This window comes from Neovison vison, chromosome 4 (genome assembly GCF_020171115.1).
Source record: "Neovison vison isolate M4711 chromosome 4, ASM_NN_V1, whole genome shotgun sequence".
NCBI classification, from domain to species: Eukaryota; Metazoa; Chordata; class Mammalia; order Carnivora; family Mustelidae; genus Neogale; species Neogale vison.
Genome location: NC_058094.1, coordinates 231,048,978 through 231,068,431, shown reverse-complemented (window position 1 = coordinate 231,068,431; position 19,454 = coordinate 231,048,978). Strand labels below are relative to the sequence as shown.

The 19,454-nt window shown below is 55.0% G+C and overlaps 1 protein-coding gene across 5 annotated transcripts in view; it reads right to left on the bottom strand.

Moving 5' to 3' along the window:
* The window catches only part of DYNC2I1 (dynein 2 intermediate chain 1), a 54,621-nt gene that overhangs the window by 13,790 nt on the left and 21,377 nt on the right, over positions 1–19,454 (bottom strand). For 3 of the 5 annotated variants that reach the window (XM_044246941.1, XM_044246938.1, XM_044246942.1), the window contains 12 exons: positions 17,129–17,206; positions 16,150–16,363; positions 14,987–15,089; positions 12,893–13,022; positions 11,073–11,184; positions 10,249–10,337; positions 8,946–9,075; positions 6,457–6,629; positions 5,380–5,542; positions 1,638–1,751; positions 1,482–1,543; positions 958–1,009 (listed from right to left, as the gene is read on the bottom strand). In XM_044246941.1, the coding sequence (XP_044102876.1) occupies positions 958–1,009; positions 1,482–1,543; positions 1,638–1,751; positions 5,380–5,542; positions 6,457–6,629; positions 8,946–9,075; positions 10,249–10,337; positions 11,073–11,184; positions 12,893–13,022; positions 14,987–15,089; positions 16,150–16,363; positions 17,129–17,206 (1,420 nt within the window). Of the gene's footprint in view, positions 1–957; positions 1,010–1,481; positions 1,544–1,637; positions 1,752–5,379; positions 5,543–6,456; positions 6,630–8,927; positions 9,076–10,248; positions 10,338–11,072; positions 11,185–12,892; positions 13,023–14,986; positions 15,090–16,149; positions 16,364–17,128; positions 17,207–19,454 lie in introns of all 5 variants that reach the window. The other 2 variants (XM_044246939.1, XM_044246940.1) reach the window with 1 other exon arrangement.

Here is a 19,454-nt window from a genome sequence, read left to right as displayed (position 1 = left end):
AGAGCACTGGATGGCGGCGGTGGCGGTGGTGGCTGAGTGCCCGAGCCGACTCACGGCTGACACAGAGCAGGGAGGGGACCCTTCATCCAGGAACCCCTCAGCCACCACGGTCACCCAGTTCTCTGGCCCTGCTGGCAGGTGCCGCTTGCTGCCAGAAACTAGGCCCAACTCCGCAAGCCACAAGCTCTGAGCAAGGCCCCGGCCCCAGTTTCTGACCCGCTCAGCCCTGCTCGGACACACGCTGACCCAGCCGCATGCGGCGGGGAGGCCGGGCCGTGGGGACCTGCCAGAGCCGGCCTGAGCCAAGACGGAGCTCAGCACCGACCCTTCACCAGCTTCCCCTCGTTATCACACTAAACTCACACCCGGGCTGGGGACTTACCACGCGAACCGGACACGCAGCCTAGGAAGGAGCACGAAGAACCAGGACCACCAAGTGTGCGCCCAGAACACCCCTGCCCTGCCGTCCAGACGGCCCCCTCTCTCCCCGTCTGCTTAAAGTCTCGCCGACCCCTCCCGGGGAGCCAGCCGAGCCCCTTCGCGGCGCCTCCCCCAGCGCCGGAGCTCCAGCCCCAGCAAAGCGTGGCCAGGAAGCCCCTTCGGGCCTCTCGCTGATCGCTACTGCCTGGGGAGCCCCGGGCCGCTCAGCGACGGTGAGGGGCCCCACCGGGGGAGACAGACTCCTGAGTATGCGGGGGGAGCGCAGAGAATGACGCACGGAAATGGAACGGGTCGCCCTACCCACGGTGGAAACACCGCCAGCAGAAGGACATCAGCGGCTGGCTAGCGGCACCGGCTCCACGGCCGGTTACGGCTCCGCACCGCTCGGACCGCGGCCTCCAGATCACCGGTGTCGTCTGCGACAGCCGCTTGCTTCAGAGCGGCTGTCGGTATCTTTAATCTCTATTCACTCTAGAAAACACTGACCAAAATTAATCTTTTTTATTGAATATTTACCTAAGTCACTTACTGAGCCTGCAATGTCTGCCTTCGGTAATTCAACCACCACCTAAAAACAGAACATTGAAATGAGCGTTAGTGCGTGTCAGGGCCGTACCAGGACACGATCTACGCGAAGCGCGTTCTCATTAGGACAGCGCTGTACGCGCGGTACTAAAGCCATAAGTGCTCCAGAAGAAAGACCGATCGCTGACTTCAAAGCCAGCGTTTCAAGTGTTATGACCTTTCCTTGACCTCTGCTCAAACCCCTTCACTCCGACTGGCCAGTGGCCAGAGCCTCAGTGTGACCCCCAAGAGACCCCCCCCGACGGCACCCCCAGCCCCACCCCTCACCCCCCCCAGCAAGGCCTGCAGCAGCCTCCGAGTCAGCTCATCTCCCGCTTGCCGCTCCCGTCTTAGCCAAGGACGCCCTCGTCCGACCCTTAGCGGCGCCGGGACTACCGCGGACCCGGCAGGTCAGAGGGCCTGAGCTCCGAGTCAGCGCTGCCCCGTGTGTGAGCGCCTGGGCCTGTCCTACTCACCCACACATTGAGAACCCCACTTTCATCCAGGGAAGCGACGTGGAATGACAAACCTGACATCTCTGGTGGCAACAGAAACAGGAAAAGGCTTGTGAACAAGGAAACCACGATGGATAACGTGTTAGAAGGACCTGACTGAGGTGAAAGGTCACATACCTTCTTGAGTAGAAAAGGGGGAAAGCACAAAACTCTGTTTCTTGTAGACAGACGTGGAGACAGGTTCCACCGCCTGAACGGGACTGCAGTGGTTTACGGAAGTCAGGATGCCGTCTAGGGTTTAAAGCACACAGGACCACATGTGAAGGAGCCACAGAAGCGCAACCAATGTCATGTGGGTTCCAGCCTCCCCAAACACCAAAAACCAAATGGGCCTCAACTAAAATGAGGCATGATCACAGCTTCCAGCATTACTGTGACAGAGACCATGGACCTCAAAACACCTGTAAGGAGAGACGAGTTCTCACTCCCCAAGTGTACAAGGCACCGCGGGCAGGCGTGAGGCGAGGACTCTTCACGCACAAGGGAGTTGCCGGTGGAACAGAAACCAGGCAAAAGCGCCCTCAGAGAGCAAACCCAGCTTCCAGGGCAAGGCCCGGGGGGCCGCTCACAGGGACAGACAGGCCGGAAAGTGAGGTGTGACAGAAGGGCAGGGTCCAGCGACGCACGGAGCAGACACCTGCCTGCACCCCGTAAAGAAACGACATCTCACAAACTAACAGAATAAAGCTCCTTTGACTTAGAACAGCCATCGACAAAAGGTCCAAGAGCAGAAAAAAGACCAGACAAACTCCATACAAAACTGCTGTAAGAAGAAAATACAAAATGCAAATCAAAGCGCTAGAGAGGACAGTCCTCCTGCCCCAAACAAGCACTTCGCAGAAGCCCGAACCACCTCACATCATTCAAAAAGCACTTGGAAATGGACTTCGAGCAAGCAACCACCCAAGAAATCAGAAACCCAGGACAGGCGTGGAGAGCAGGAGCCGAACCCTGGGAAAGCCAGTGAAGAGCAGACAAGACTCCAGTTCCCGGGGCCGAGGCACGAGCCCTCAGGGCAGCCCACATACTGGGGCAGGGGGAGGAGGGCATACTGGGGGGGGGGGCTGAGCACCACAGGGGTGGGGGGACGGCAAGGACGGGGAAGAGCGGGTGCCGTGCATGGCAGGGGGGCTGCGAACGGGTGAGCCAACCTGGGGGGCACACAAGGGAGGGCCACACTGGGGGTGGCCTGCAGGGGACAGCACTGGGGGGTCCACTGGGGGGGCGCTGTAGGGGGGTGACACTGGTTGGGGGCTGTGCAGGGCCTGGGTCGGAAGCTCCCCAGCTCTCTCACCACTGGGAGCTTAGTGACCCGTGACTGGTCCCAGTGGCAACATTCATTTGGCAAAAGAAACAAAGGAGATGTTTGAATGGGGTCAGTGATCCGTATGTGCGGTTCAAAAACTTACTGTTCTAGTGTTTTGAACATGGTCACGAATTCGAATGTTAATTAGTACCTCTGGAGCAGTCAGAAAACGCACATATTTAAAAGCCATCTTTGGGGAGGTGCCTGGGTGACTCAGGCGGTAAAGTGTCTGCCTTCTGCTCAGGTCAGGATCTCAGGGTGCCTCCCCAGCGGGAAGCCTGCTTCTCCCTCTCCCTCTGTGATCTCTCTCTTTCTCTCTCAAATAAATAAATAAAATCACTTAAAAAAAAAAAAAAGCGATCTTTTGTAATAGCATTAAACCCGTAAGTTACCTATAAACTCTTACATTCTCAACAGTAGCAACACTGCCCCCATGGAGGCAAAGGTCATTTGCTAGGGGAGAAAAAAACCTTTGTTTATACGTTGTGAGAATTAATAAAGGGAAACCTCACTCCAGTGGAGCTGGGAGGCTAGCTCGCGGGCCCAGCCCTCAGTGCCGGCCACAAGAAGAACCGTCCGTTAGGGACGCCAACATCAGAGCCCTCCACAAGAACAGAATCCCCGGGAAAGATGTCCACGGCATCCCGTGCAGCTCAGCTGGTGAGAAACCCCATCACCCGGAACCCCTGCTTCCCACCAGGGGACCTTCCTTCCTAACAACCCTCCCGACTTCGTCCTTGTCCAAGAAAGAACGTTCTTGTCCTGTGTCTCTCGCACTTGCCTGTAGACCTGCCACAGCACGCTGGCCTGGTTTGCAGCCCTCCTCCAGGCCTAACTAAACCCATCTTTTGCTGGTAAAATAACTGGCAGCTTTAAGGCTGCGGTATAACACAGGGTCGCACATACAGCACACAGACGCGCACCACATGTGAGGTATCAGACTCTCGTGGAGGGAGACTGAGGACAGAAAGTTCAAACGGCCACCGGGTTAAGAAATTCTCGAGAAGATGAGCCACAGCCTGGGAGAAAATACTGGCAAAAAACACATTTGATAAAGGACTGTTATCCAAAATAAAAAAAATAACCTCTTATAATCAACAAGGCGGCAATAAATCACTTGTAGAAATGTGCTGAAGACCTGAGCAGACGCCTCTGGGAAGACACCCAGCGACTAAAGCAAGCCCACGGGACGCGCGGGCGGAGCCGTCCACTGAGCACCGACTCTTGGTTTCGGCTCGGGTCGTGATCCCAGCCGTGAGGTCGAGCCCAGCGTCAGGCTCTGCACTCAGCATTGAGTGTACTTGACGTTCTCTCTCCCTCTCCTCGTGCCCCTCTCCCACACCTCATGCGTGCTCTCTCTCAAATAAATAAATAAATCTTTCGTTAAAAAGCTTCTGAAAAGGTTCTGCACATCCTATGTGATCAGGAGACGCAGACTAAAACCAGAGACACGAGTACACACCTATCCAAGTGGCTAAAAGGCCAGTGGTCCCAAGCGCTGGCAAGGAGCAGGGCGGCAGGAGCTCATGTTGGCTGCGGCTGAGACAGGCCCTCCCAGGCAGGCTCTCGTCTCAGCCGCCCACAGCTTAACCACATGCTCACCGCCTGGCGGGCGGGTAACGAGACAGGGGACACAGGGCACACGGGGCACACGGGGCACACAGGGTACACGGGCACACGGGGCACACGGGCAACGGGGCACACGGGGCAGGCACGAGCTGCTGGTGCACGCACCCCCACAAAGACCCGTAAAGGCAAAATGTAAGTGAAAGAGGCCAGGCTCCAGGGTCCACATGCTGGAGGATCCCATTCACTGGACATCAGGAGAAAAGCAAACGGTGGACAGAAAACGGATTAGTGGCTGGGGGCACTGATCAGACACGGGAAACCAGGAGATCCTGGGCAGGAACAGAGAGAGAGAGTGAAGACGATGGGGTCTGCGCGCGGGCCCTGCCTCGACACCAGTGTGACCAGAGACAAGCTTCTCCCCTCCCTGAGCAGGAGGGAAGGAGCCCAAGACAGGCATCAGACAACCTGTGTCCACACAGCACGGAGGACACCCCGGGACACGAGGGCCCACCAGCAAGGTGGGGGTTGTGGCCGCAGCTGTGGCTGTGTGGGTGTGGCTGCCGCGGTCCGTGTTTGCGTGGGCGCCGTGACTGGTTCCAGCGGCGGCGGGAAGCTCCTGGCGGGTTCAGGTGTGCAGGGTCCCTTCACCTCCAGGAGGGGAGGCGTTTCCTGTCTATTTCAAGCGTCAGTGGGGTCAACTAAGCCGCGGAACACACACGTACCGATATGCCTCGTGCTAACTTAAAACTAGAAGTTATTTCACTGAGGATTCGGAATCCAGAAATTTAACAAAAAAGAGCATTCTAATCATTGTTTGCCGTGAGCTGAGCCCTGCGGGCAGATTTTTGTTTTTGCTGTTCATCAAATGCTTCTTTTGCTCCTAGGTCAGACCCCGTCCTCTGCGGTAATCTGAAGGAAGGCTGTTCCTCAACACTATCCTGACTTTTCTAGAAGATACCGGATGGGCAGGCGGGTGTCACTGACCAGTAGAAAACGTTGCTGTCCTGAGCGTCCAGAAGCAATCACCCAGCTTCACATAGCGATGTATTCCGGAATCTTCCCGCAGGTCCCACACGACCACCGAGCCGTGCACTGTCCCAGCAAACAGTAAAAAGGCTTTAAAAGGGCTAAAGCAGCAACATGTGACCTGGAATGACACACAAGAAGCTGGAGACTAAAAATGTGAGGCCATGGTCGGGGGAGCGCCAACCCCCCCCCGCCACGTCCCACACGGTCCCCTGGAACCCCGACCCAGAGCTAAGCAGGTGCAAGTCCGCGCCGGCTCCGGTGAAAAGCAGGGAGGACGAGCTCCCCTCGAGGACGGGCGGTCACAGACATGGCAGCTCGCACACACCTGGGCACACAGAGTGGGCACCCCGACCCCTCCGTTCAACCCAAGTCACCGGGCCCAGAACGGCAATGCCATGCTTTGTCATTTTATTGACATCCTGTACCACGAAACCTGTAGAAGTTACTCTTCTCAACAACTTTGGTGAACATCGATGACTCCGAGATCAAAGAGCACACGAACAGGAAAATACAAGTACGTGTTTTCCCAACACAAACAGAAGCAACACAAACGTATTTTCCCAACACAACATAAAAGGACAGCTCTCCCACCGTATCTGTTAACGAGGGGCTGGGAGGCGCACGAGAGAGGGCTCTGCCACCAGTCAGCCCACGAAGAAACTCCTGAAATACCCATGACTCAAATCCTGCGAGCCAAAAAGGACACTTCTGGGGGCCAGAGCCGTGCCAAGGGTGACCAACATCTTCACGAAGTCCGTAGCTACGCTGGTACCTACTAATCCCAGTGGACCCACAAGGCTGTGATGACCCCACATTTCTTCAGTCTGACTTGACCTTTGAACTAAGAATTTCTAGCGTCAAAGCAGACATGTGCCTGTGTCCCCTCACAGGTGCACACAGCTGAGGGCAGCCAGGGAGAGCAAGAAATGACCCCTGAGTCCCCGTGGGCCCATGCTGCCCTGCACCGGACACCACCCCCTCCCAGGGCCGGGCCTTCCTGTCCGTAAACCTACGACTCTCCCGGGGCCGTACCTTCGACTCGCATATCAGCACCTTCTGGGGCCCCGAAGGCTGCCAGATATCCCACACGCACAGTACGTATCTGTCGTCCAGAGCAGGGGCGAACGGGGCTCCAGGAAGCCCGTGCACAGACACCACCATCTGTCTCTGCCCCCGAGAGGCACATAAGCACAACACTGTCCGATCTGGGGGTAAAAATGAGAGAAGCGTGTCGGCACATTGGTGTTTGCCGGAATCCACGTTAAATGAACACACAAGAATATCCAGATAAGGGCGCCTGCGTGGCTCAGGCAGTTGGGCGTCCGCCTTCAGTTCGAGCCATGACCCCAGAGTCCTGGGATCGAGGCCCACATCCGGCTCCCGGCTCAGTGGGGAGTCTCTTCCCTCTCCCTTCCCCTTCGTTCTCTCTCAAAAAATATTTTTTAAAAGGAATATTCAAACAAAGTTCCCCGGAATGAACAAAGCCCTTTCATAGCTGCCTGGGCCTGAGGTCTGGGTTTCGGCAAGCGGCCACTGCTCTCCCTGAGAAAGGCCTGGGCGGCCTCAAGGTCTCCTGATACTCGGCGCAGGCCCCCTCGTCCGCCTGCTCTCCCAGGGAACCAAGTCGCCTACACGCAGTCTGGAGTCAGGCCGTGCAGGGGACCCATTTGTGCCTGGCTGAGACCCCTCAAAGCCTGTGGTTTTCACTCAGCGAGGCCTTCTCCCTCAGGACCCTAGAGCACCGGGCCTGTCACTTCCTGTCCTCGGAACTCACCCCTCTGGCACACGGCACATTCACCCCTCCAGTCACCTGGAGGCCAGGGTTCCTGCCCCCTGACCCGAAGAGACAGCAGCCAGCGTTGGCCGCATCATTTGGTGGGCCGTGTCTCAACAGCAAGGACGGAGCCGCACAGATCCGTGAGAAGCTCGGGCTGGGGCGTACTGAGACCAAGTCCCAGCTCACAGGTGAGACCCGCTTCTCTGTCAGAAAACCTACCATCTAATCTCTTTTTCCTTCCGTCACCTCAAAATTCATGTCACTGAAGGGGCACCAGGTGGCTCTCTCGGCTGAGCAGCCGACTTGGTTTTGGCTCCGGCGGTGATCTCGGGGCCTTGAGCTGGTGCCCCACGCTGGGCTCTGCACCAGGCGTGGCGTCTGCTTCAGGTTTTCTCTCTTCCTCTGCCCTCCCCAGCCACCCCGCACATTCTCTCTCTCTCTCTCTTTCTCAAAAAAATACGTTCATGTTACGAAACACAAAACGAACAAGAGAAACCTGCACACCATTCGCTGGGGGAAGCCGTGGCCCACCACACCCGGGCCCCGTCCTACGAGAACATACGTGCGTCCCACGTCCCTCACAAAGGATCCTAGATGCGTGTATCTCGCCCAAGCTCCCTCGGCTTTCGTGAACCACTGTCACTCGGCCTGACCCGGACGAAAGCACGTCTTCAACCCCCACGCCTTGGGGTGCGGTGGGTGGAGGAGTGTGACGTGTGTTCTGAGCTCTACAGAGACAACGATCAACTATTTTTCTTAGAGGGTAACTCTTACCTTTTTAAAAATGAAAAATTCTCACAGAACGTGAGATTTTTTAAACTAATAATGCCATTTTTGGACCTAGTTAATGCGCAGGAACACAAGAAAGTCGAACTCTCTAGACAGCGGGCAGGCCAGAACAAACGCCTCCCGCGAGCGGCACCAACGCCCGCTCCCCGCGGGCCCCGGACGCCGGGCGAGCAGGCCGCTGGGCACCCCGGAGGCCGCGGCAGCTGCCGAAGCTGGTCTTGCCGGCATCGCACTGTGCCTTTCCCGGCGCAGCCCCAATACTGCCCGACCACGGGCTCGCCCTGCCGGCTCTCTCTGGCTTCGGGTAAAGCCTGAAGACGTCCGTTCTCTCCCGACAGGCCGTCTGTGCCTTCCGCGTGCGGCAGGAGGCGCGAGTTACTGAAGAGACCCGCGCTCCTCTGCCCTCCTTCAGAGCGCAGACCAGGACCGGGCTGCGGCCACGACCTCAGCAGCCGAGACGAGGCAGAGGTGACCAGCTCCAGGAACGTCAGCTGGAGCACGTGAACGCACTGGGCTTCGGGCAGTCTCAACAGTCACACGCGCACGCGGCCACTCGGCCTGCGGCGCTCGGAGACCGCTCGGGGACCGCCGAGATCCGGGACGGGGGCCCGTGGGAAGCACCGAGCACCCGCGTACACCGCAGTCAGGGACACTCCCTCGCGCGGCTCCCCGGGCTGCCCTGCAAGGGGCCCAGGGAAACCACATAAGGGACTGGAAGAAACGGGATCTAACCCAAACCCACAGACCCTCAGCTCCCTGAGGAGGACCTCCCTGAGATCACAGCGCGCCCGGCTGTCCCGTCGGAGGCTTGTTCACTTGACTCTGATGTGGCTTCCTTTTTAGAAGGAAACCCACCTTGCCCTTCAGAGGGTCGGGAAGCCCCGCGACAGGGACCCGGGAGGCGACAGTAAAGAGCGCTCTGTCCGCACCAACGCACCCACAGAGCAGCCCTTACTCTGAAGGAACGGCAGGCGGGTGTTCAGCTGCGAGGACCTGTCACTGACGGGCAGGGTGCCGTCCTGCGTCCCAGGGCTCCAGCCGGGCTCGGGTCCCAAACGGTCCTCTTCAAGCAGAACCGCAATCACCTTTCAAAGACAGTGAGCGGTCCTTCGTAAGCAAACATACGCACTTTTGTAAGAACGACACAGAGCGCACAAGTCATTACCTATGCATCTATCGCATTTCCGAAAACAACTGCTTAACTTCCAGACATCATAGAAATGAGCAGAACAAAATTACGTTGTTCTTTCTGCACAATAACAGAAACGAAGAGGTAAAGTGACATTAACAAACTCCACGGGAGAAGGAAAACAGCGGACCACCCCAGTCTTCTTGACTACAGAGGGGCACAAACGTGGCATGGACACGCCACCACTGTCTTCCTCACGGGGCCACGGCGAGGAGAGACTGAGCCGTACGTCACTGGCATGCTTCTAACAGGGGCATGTTTAGTTAGGGTGATGACGGGGCAGGGGTACACACGGCAGAACCAGGAGAAACGGGAGGCGGGGCGGCAGGAGATGAAGGAGATCAGGTCAAGGTCAGCCCAGACCCAACCTGGCCTCGCTCACTCCTACTGCACCCCAACCTCTTCCTCCTCACCCTGTACCCAAGGGCTCTCTCCTCGTAGATCCCCATTAACGGACCCTAAAAGAGAGGCCGGTTAAATTTGTGTCATCTATCTGCGGAGGCACAGACCCTCTCCCTAACACACGCGGGGGGGAGGAAGAGACCACCATGTGTCCAGAACACAGATGGAGAAACAGGCTGGCTCCAAACCCACCGTCAGGGTCCGGGCTCACCACGCGTGCCGCTCCCACAGACACAGGAGACAACAGAGGGCATGTGAGCGACTCGTCTCTTGATCGACTTAAGGAGTATTGCTAATGTTGAGCCTTCGGAGACTCGTGCGGAAACGCGGAGGGGCTGAGTGTTCAGAAATAGCTGGGGGTGGGGGTGGGGGAGTGAGGGGCGTGGATGAGACCCTCGGCCGGGAGTTGACAACCAGCAGTGTGCATGGGGTTCAACAGGCTGTTCCCGTCATCTTTGGAGGTATTTTGTAAATTTCCACAATCAGTTAAAAGTCATGAATTTACTAATTTTGAATACCGTAGTAAACAGCTGCCTTCACAACTTAGCAAGTCTGGCTTCCCGTCTCTATTTATGCGAAATGTAAGCCATCGGTGTGCCAGTACGGAATCCCCACACACACACGCCTTGTGCTGACACACGTCCCACGGGGGCGGTCGCGCGCGTACCTGGCAGGCCGCCCGGAGGAAGCTGGACAGCCGGGGCGTGTCGACCTTCGGTGCGGTGGCCACATCACAGAGCTCTCCGCTCCCGCTCCCTAAGGAGAGCGGGCTGCACTGAACCAATGAAGTCGACCCTAAACTTCACGTTTTACACACCTTAGGGTTCAAAGAGTTGTTACAAACTTTTCCCTGGAAGGAAAAGTCAGAGAATTTTACACTGTTCTCTAGATCCACCGCGATTTTTTCAAAAACAGCTGCACCTCGTTTTACAGAAAGTCTGTACACAGGACCCTACTGACATGCTTAGTTAAAGGCATCCATTTATTCACTGTGTGTCAGGGTTGGGTATCTTCTTTTCTTAGTGGGGGCTTCCCTGAGAAAAGGGAGCAATAGGGCCCCCACCACACAGGCTAAGTCCCGTGACGAACAATCCACTAGGAAGGTGACCGGCACGGAGCACGGCCCCAGGCACTCCCCGGGCCTTCCCTCGGCTTCCACGCAGCGTGTCTGGAAACAACCGCATCGAGGAAGTTCTCTATGAGTGAGAACAGGCCCATCGGAAAGCACCTGTGTGAATGTGGACTCCCTCTGCTTAGGAACCAAAGAGTCACCAGCCCCGGTCAAGGCCCACTGGGCCCCTAGCTCAGGGCTCGTGCAGTGAGTCCCAAAAGCTAGCCTGCTCTTGGGAAGAACAGAGTGTCTCCCTAGTCACACACACTAACAACCACACCTGGAAAACAGCACAAGGAAGGACAGGAAAGGTCACAAACACCACGCGGGAAACGACACCGCGACACGGCAGGCGGCACTCAAGAGCAAAGACCTCTCACCGCCTGAGGCAGCGGCGCCCTCGGCAGGGTGCTGCGTCCACACCCCTCGGGTCTCTGTCTCCTCGGTCTGGATGTCTCTGTCCACAGCATCCTCGTTGTACTGGACGTAGGCCTTGAACACGAGAGAGACGCTGGAATTAGCGCTCGGGGTCACCTTCCAAGCTCCTTCCCATGCCCCAGAAAGGAAAAAACAGAAGTTTTAAAGTTAATCACGAGTCTTCCTGCTTTTGTCAAAGGTGTTGGTTGGAACAACACTCCTGCAGAGACCACTGGGTCTCACATGTTGATACATACAGGCCTAATTTTTGAAGGGGTTTTCAAATAATCACATTCAACTGTTGAGTAAACTGGACCGAAGCGGAAGGAGCCCCCCGAGCCGGAGCCCCCAGTCCCAGAGCAACCGAGTCAGCAGCTCAGGGCACGGAAGCAGCTACACATCAAAAGCCTGAGGCTCAGCACCCCGACCTCGAGGCTTCCAAGACCTTGGGGCTGAGGACCCAGAGCGCCCGCCTCCACCTCTGCCGTAGGGCAAGCCCTGGGCTCTACAGGGCGCACCTGCATCAAGGGTACGACCCGACCCGACCCGACCCGACCCGACCCGAGGAGAAAGGCCCCCAGGAGGTTCTAGCACAACCTCGCGGGGGCAAAAACTCCCCACCCAACCTGCGGGAGGAGGTTCCCACAGGACGGAAGCACCTCCGTGAGACACAGCTCCTGCCAGCCCAGAGAGCCAAGAGCATCCAACCCCAAAACCAACTGCCCCCCCACTTTCAGAGAGCACATCCGCTTTACACACAGCTCGCTGCTCTCCTTCCGGCCGTCTGTTCAAACCCCAAGGAAGCGTTCTCACGGGGAGCCCAAAACCTCCGTTCACACAACACAGACACTCCCTCATTCCCGACAAAACAATTCAGCTTTGGTTTGACGATACTGCCGCCCAGCTCACCAACTTCCTGTCTTCTCAGAACATTCTCTGGCTTTGCAAAACCAAACGCAACTTGTTTTATTTTGCAAAGGCACATGCTTCAGAAAAGATAAATGTGTCACAAATAGCTTTGAGGTGAGCAGGTCATCTGCTCAAGGACGGAGGGAGTCAGCCTCGAAGCCAAGACTGAAGTGGCAGCTCGCCGAGGTTTGCCCTGTGACCTTCTCTCTGTGGAAAGAGTTAGTTGTACAGATGGAGCAAGCCCAAGTGCTTGCCGACCGCTGACAGCATCAGGGACAGAAGAAGGACATAAGAGACGACGCCCGACTTTACACCCTCGCTGGGAAGCTGGACAGTCACAGAACTAACACCGAGAGTCCTGCAGGGGAGTACAGAGTGTGTGGTGCGGATATGGCAAGTCTGGAGGAAGAAAGAGAATTCGGAGCAAGCCACAAGCGAGGCCTTCGCCTGAAGAACGGACGAGCACACGGGACTCGCCGGGGGCGGGGGAGGAAAGCAAGGTAACAGAGAGAGGCGGGCAGGGGCGGCGGGGCGGGCACTCTGAGACCCAGGGGAGAAGGCAGGCACGGGCAAGGGATCCAAACGCAACCCTCTGCTTGACTTTTAACAAAACATCTGCACGTCTGGGAGCGTACCCCATTCCACGCGGGCCATCCGCCCCCGCCTGGGAGCCCGTGGAGCCCGGGGGGACGCCTGCCCAATCTCCCCAGGTTCATGTGCACCACACGGTGGAGGCGCTCCCTCTCCTCAGGCCTGTACCCTTCCCTCACCAGTCCCAAGCCCTCATGTTTCCGAACGGGATACGGCACAGCACGAGAGTCCCTTAAGGTACCGCACTTGCATTCTGCCACTTAGTTAACACATCTTTGCTCACCTGCTTGGTGTTTTTTTTCCCGAAGTTTCTGATATACATGTCATATTCATTCACTGGAGGCAGATCCAAGAGAGAGAAAGTGAACGAAAAATCCAAGTCAAGGAGCCGAAGCAGCCTTGTACTGCGCATCCTTTAAAACAAATGGAAGCAAGAGAAAGTCAAATTAATGATACACAAAGGGAATTACGGGGGGAGCATAAGGAAGCTTATGATCAGATCAGGTAATTGCCGAGGACCGAATTTCCCTGTGTGTGTGAGTCTGAGGTACTCAACAGTTGTTAATAACAAGTCATGCACCAGCAATGCAAAGAGAGAATGAACCAAATTTTTGGTTCTAATTCCGTGCGCCAGACGTGAACACAAAATAAAGTTAGAATATGTGCTTGCCTAGAACTTCCATGGAAAGCAAGGACTTCACTTCACAAACTGATGCCTTGATCCGAAGGGTTACATCCTGTGAGGTCACCCGGGCTGTGGTCAGGTACACGCCATCCTTGAGGCCACCCTTCCGAGATGTTCAGACAGGAGGTGGCCAAGCAGCACACGACACAGCCCGTTGCCCCTCCTGCCCGATGAGGCCGCCAGCATGCTTCCTGTTTGTGGGCTCCCCTGGCCTCACACACCGTCCTTCTCCACTCACCTGAGCTGGTCTCTCTTTCCTTCTGGGCCCCTCCTGTGGCCTGCCCAGGACCAAGCCCTGAATTCACAGCTCATCACCCACACTGGATACGAGCTCTGCCTGGCCGGAGCGTTTGTTTTCTCCCATTTACTAGGATTTCCACACGGCCGGTGCTCAGACTGCGTGTGGGGAATGGTCTCCACCACCGGGCAGCTTGCAAATGAGACCTGCTCCCTCCCTCCTTACATGCCGGTTCTCAGACATCCCCACTAACGACCGCCTTTCCATAACCTCACGCTCTGGCCACTGTCACACCTTCCCGAATTAGCATCTCCACAGTCCTCCATATTCAGCATCATTTCTGACCCAAAGTAATTCAAATAATACACGTACACTTATGTACCATAATACGGTAACATCCCAGGACCTGAAACCGTGGGATGACCTGTGCCCACCAAGGGCCCCCCACTGCCTGCCACAACCAGTACACAGAACTTGCAACGATCATCTTCTTGCTTTGTAGAACAGAATTCCAGCTGACATTTATCTATGCCCACACATTACACTGCGTGGTTCTGATTCTCTCCGAGTTTCTAAAAATTATACTAAACCACATGTAGTTTCCAAGACTTGAATGAGGTTAAAGCAAAAACAAAACCTAGCCATAGCGGCAAAAACTGAGATTACTATTTCCTAAGCACCCACTAAAGTCGTGTACTGAGCTAAATGGAAAGATGGCTTTTAAACACGGTTTCCTAAAAAACATATAATTTTTATGTTTACTCCTAAATCATACTTGAGTTTAATATGATAAACACTTTACTTGAGACTATATACCTTGACTTTCATAAATTTCTAATTTTAGGAATTCTTAAATTCTAAGTGTGGTCTGCGACATCGGGGGGCCCTGGGTTCAAAGCTCAGCTCCGCCATCCAGACGCTGACCCTTAGCCTCGCTCTCCTCACCTGTGAAGCGCGGCTGCAGGGACCGAGGGACGTGGTGAGCACATGGCAGCACAGTACGTGGGACGAAGAGGGGAGCTCGCGCCACGTGTCACCAAGCACTAGTACTACGGACCTGACAACTCAGCCTCCCCGTCTGAGACAGGGACCCGGGAACACGGAGGCCGCCGGCGTGCGGGCACTAGGGGGTGCCAGCTGCACCCCGAGGCGGAGCCCGGTGCCCACACACGGGAGGGCCCGGCTCAGGCAGGTCAGGGAGCGCGTGGCTGTGATCCCTTCAGCCAAGACAGGCCCCGACTCCCAGGGTGACTCCAGGATCTGGACGCTGGACACCGAGCGGAGGGGACAGCGGGCCACACACGGACACTACTAACATGACAGCAGAACAGAGAAGTGCGGCACAAATTTAAAAATGTACCTAACGTCTGCAGTGAAAATGAAAAGAAAAGCTCCATTTTTTAAAGCATGTCGAAGTATATTAAAATCCCCTCACAAACTCCCAACACACCTACTTTTGCTTAAGGGCCTGAGTCCGACTCTTCTCACGGCGTGAGGCTGTGGCAAAATCAACGAAAATTCCGCAAACTGGGGTTCTGGGAGGGGAACCGTGTGCACCTGCACAAAGAAAGAATGCTGTGTCGTGACACTGAAGCATCTCTCACGCGGGACCACTCCCTGGCTCCCGAGACGCTGGTTCGCCAAAGCTCAGAGAACCTTCGGCCGGTCAGCCCTGGCCAGCTCGGCCCTGCCTCCTCTGCGGCCGGCACAGAGCGCGAGGGGACTAGGGGCGCTTGGCCGGCTCGGTCAGAACAGGAGACTCTGGATCCCCGGTCATGAGTTTGAGCCCACGAGGACTGCAGAAATTACTTCAATACATAAAACTTTAAAAAAATGAGGATAATAATCATTCTGCCTACGTTCATTTGCATAGTTGTATCATATTAATTATTAACCACCATTAGTTGTATTAACTGCTAATTGCTTTACTAGATAATTTAAAGTAGTCTATCACCCGGCAGTAGTTTTAACATTGTCCTCTCTGATCTCTGGTGCTGTGTTCAATGCTACTTTTTTATCAGAACATCATAGCTTTCCCTATAAGCGACTTGAAAACATTTACTTCTCCTCTTACAAGTGACTTTATCATAGCACAGTGCCATTTCTAACTTTGTAGAGGAAACGCCCTGGAAAGAAGGGCTCCCTCAGGAGTGCTCGTGAGACACATCCGGTGGCCCACGGTCCTGACCTCATCTCCCCAAACCCGGCCTCAGCCCCGCGGCCAGCACCCACACAGGCTCTCGTTGGCTCGGAGCCTCTCTCCGAACCCGGTCACTTTCCTGCGTGAAACTCAAAGACGGTGGCATCCGAAAACAGGACGTGCTACAGACGGGCCGACTGACACCACGGGAAAGGTGAACAAGGCCGCGCCCAGGACCGGTGGCTCCTGCGTGAGCGCCCCAGAACGACCCGTGCTCACAGCCGCCCAGGGAGGCCACGCGCAGCTCTCCCCCTCAGACGGTCCCTGGCGCACAGGACCAGTATCGTCTGAGTGTCCCACATGGAGCCTTGCGGGAGCACAGGACACTCACACGTCTGCCACCTAATTAGAATGATTCTGCCCCCAAGGACCGTGCGGGCGTGGGTGCCCGCTGTCCTGAGAGACGGACGCGTGTACCTGTCTTCGAGTCCCTCTCACCCTCCGGCGGACCCTGCTTCTGAGCCAGTCTGCAGGACAATTCGCTGACCCTTTCATTCTCTGCATTAATGGCTTGCTGAACTTCTTGTATCTCCTTTTTTCGGGCCAGAGGAAGCTCTTCGATCTTCTCTCTTGCTTCCAGCTCCTCAGAGCTGTCATCTCCGTCACAAACCTCAAAGTCATCTTCGTAGTCCTACAAACAAAAATCCCAGCTTTGGAACTTGGAAGACAACCTGACTTTAAAGAACACACATGGAACAAACGCACCATCTAGAATTAAAATAGACAAAATGCTCATTACACCTAAGAAAAATTTTTATAGTTAATGGATGTCAGTATCACTGAGTTTAAAAATCTGTATAAACTGCTGCCTTTTTCTCTGAAAATGAACCACACTGTACAGATTTACATACACTGACACCTGTTAGTAACACTGACGTGCTCACGTTCTGTGCGGAGAACGTGACGGGGTGTGGGGGGGGGTGTGTCCTCCGCACACACAGATGTTTGTTCCAATATGCGCACTCACATCTGGGTGCCGTGCACTTGATATGTGCAATTGTAAAATCATTGAATTACATCGGATTGGTAAGCATTGATAGAAGTATAGCACTTTTTATTGGTAACAAGCCTAAATCACACAGATATAGAGTATTAAGGGTAACGAAAAGAGAGAAATAACGCTATTAAGAAAGCAGATTTTAGGGCATCTGGGTGGCTCAGTTGGTTAAGCGACTGCCTTTGTCTCAGGTCATGATCCCGGAATACTGGGATCAAGTCCCGCATCAGGCTCCCAGCATCACAAGGAGTCTGCTTCTCCCTCTGATCTTCTCCTCTCTTATGCTCTCCCCCACTGTCTCTCTCTCAAATAAATAAATAAAATATTAAAAAAAAAAAAGCAAGCATATTTTAGAACACATTATTTTTAAGCTGCAAAAAATTTTAACTTTATACAAACTTCAAAATCATCCTCAAAACAAGCTGTATATTCATCTGCTCCAGCACTTTCTGAATCAAAGTCTTCCTTTTCCACTTCCTAGAGGTAAAAACAAACACACAAAAAATTCAATCAATCACAAATTTGAATGTTGCAAATACATTAGGAAAATGTTTCCTAAGATATGATGTTGCTAATTTTAAAATGTATTTACAAAACTAACATAACCTAACAACAAATTCTCTAAGAAACACCTTGCTAATAGTAAATATGACCATAAAGAGAAAAAAGTTAAAGAACTTACCCTTTATGAGAAAGCACTAAACTCCGATGAGACCAGGAGCACGAGGTGCGCAGTGTGGCCCCCCTCACGGAGCAGCAGACAGGCCGCACAAACCCTCGCGCCTCTGAATCAGAGCACACCTGGCCCATGGCTCCCTCACTCCGGGCTGGAGAATACACAGGGGAACCACTAAGTCCCACAGTGGGCGGGGTGCTCTGTTGGGCTCTGGATGTGTAGGGAGACTGCACATGTCACCCTAAAGCCATCTAGGTCCAGGTACCGGGAAAACCAAGTAGAAACACATTCCAGGTTTCCAGGATAAGACAGTAGCAGAAATGAAACAGATGTTCGGAAAACTCGTATCTTCCCTCCCAAAGCTGTTTCTCTTCTTATCCACATCTGCTCTTCCGTGTCACAGGAGTCCCTCAGGCCCCAACCCTCCCCCCCACATCATCCTCAGCCCAGTACCCCCATCCCTGCCAGGTCCCCCTCCTTCTCAGGAAAGACACGTGATGACACCACACCCGCTTTCACACCGGGTACTCCTCAGCCCAGCTGCATGGGCCCACACACCAGACATTCGCCAGATGGGCTCTGGTTCCTGTGCTGGAGGGAAACAAGCACACCAGTAAAGGGGCATTTCTGGCACATGGGCAGCACGGGCTCGGGGTGAAAAGGGTTAGGGTGACAGGGCCTGGCTTCAGAGGTAAGAAAGAAATGACCCCAATTTTCAGTGGTGAAAACTGGATGGATGTCAGCACCTCACCCAAAACAGACACAGAGGAGGGAGAGGGAGCCTACGGGGAGGACGGGAAGCGCGGCCAGACCATGGTGAGTGTGGACAGAAGACAGGGATGTGCAGGGGCAGACGGAGCTCGGGGAGCACCCAGGGACATGGTCTGCCAGCGGGGAGCGCATCCGTCATCACTAGAGCCCAGGCCAGTGCTGTGCAGTCAAGTACGGCCCAAACCAGTGCTCGATGCCACACAGACATCCAGCTGCTCCGCGTCTGACTTTCCAAAGACGCACATTCTCGTACGCCCACAGGACTGAGAGGGTTATGAAGGGCACCTCATCGCCTGGGGGTGGGGAGAGTTATCTTATGCAGAGATTTCATAGGAAAAACTGCTCCCTAAAAGTGGTCCTTTGGGCACACCGGCACACAGGGTCACTGGACATTAGCGTGAACGACGCACATCCCCTGTATCGCAGCAGTAGACACGGCTCCTGCTAATCGATAATCGATGAGAGAAACACACACACCTGCTGCGCAGGAGCCTTAAGCAAAACTTGCGGCCTCGCGCTGCTGAACGCTGCTCCCGGGCACCGGAGCCCCGACACACACCCGCGGGGACTCCGTGACACACACTCACAGGGACTCTGCAACACTCCCAAGGCGATCCCGCCACTTGGCAAACACAGCACCCCAGGGCGTGCCAGGCGCTCTGCCAGGGGACCGCAGGGCCGACACGCCACCTCTCTGTAGAGCTCGAACCCGCTGAGAACCAGGTTCCACCAGCAGCTGCTCAAGCACCCTCCCCTGGGGACCCCAGAAGCGTGCCCTGGCGCCGTACGGACCAGTCTTGGGAAGAACTACTCAGTTATCCCTGACCACCCAGACCTCCCTCAGTTATCCCTGACCCCCCTGACCTCCCCTTATAAAAAGCTGGTGCCAGGACACCTGGGTGCTGCAGTCCATTAACGGCTGCCTTCGGCTCAGGGCAGGACCCCAGGCTTCTGGGATCGAGTCCCACACTGGCCTCCTTGCTCAGCGGGGAGCCTGCTTCTCCCTCTGTCTCTGCCTGCCATTCCCCCTGCTTGCCCTCTATCTCCCTCCCTCCCGCTCCCTCTCTCTCTGATAAATAAATACATAAAATCTTTATTAAAAAATTTAAAAATTAAGAAAAGAGTGCCATTTCCTTGATCTCCCTGGTTTGGCATTTATTTCTGAAAATTATTTGTTACCCTGACTCTGTCTCACTGATAATGAATTACATCTTCTGAGAGGTCTCTAGTTGGTTTCTTCAATTCCCCTCAACCCTCTTGCATTTAAATACAGAGCAA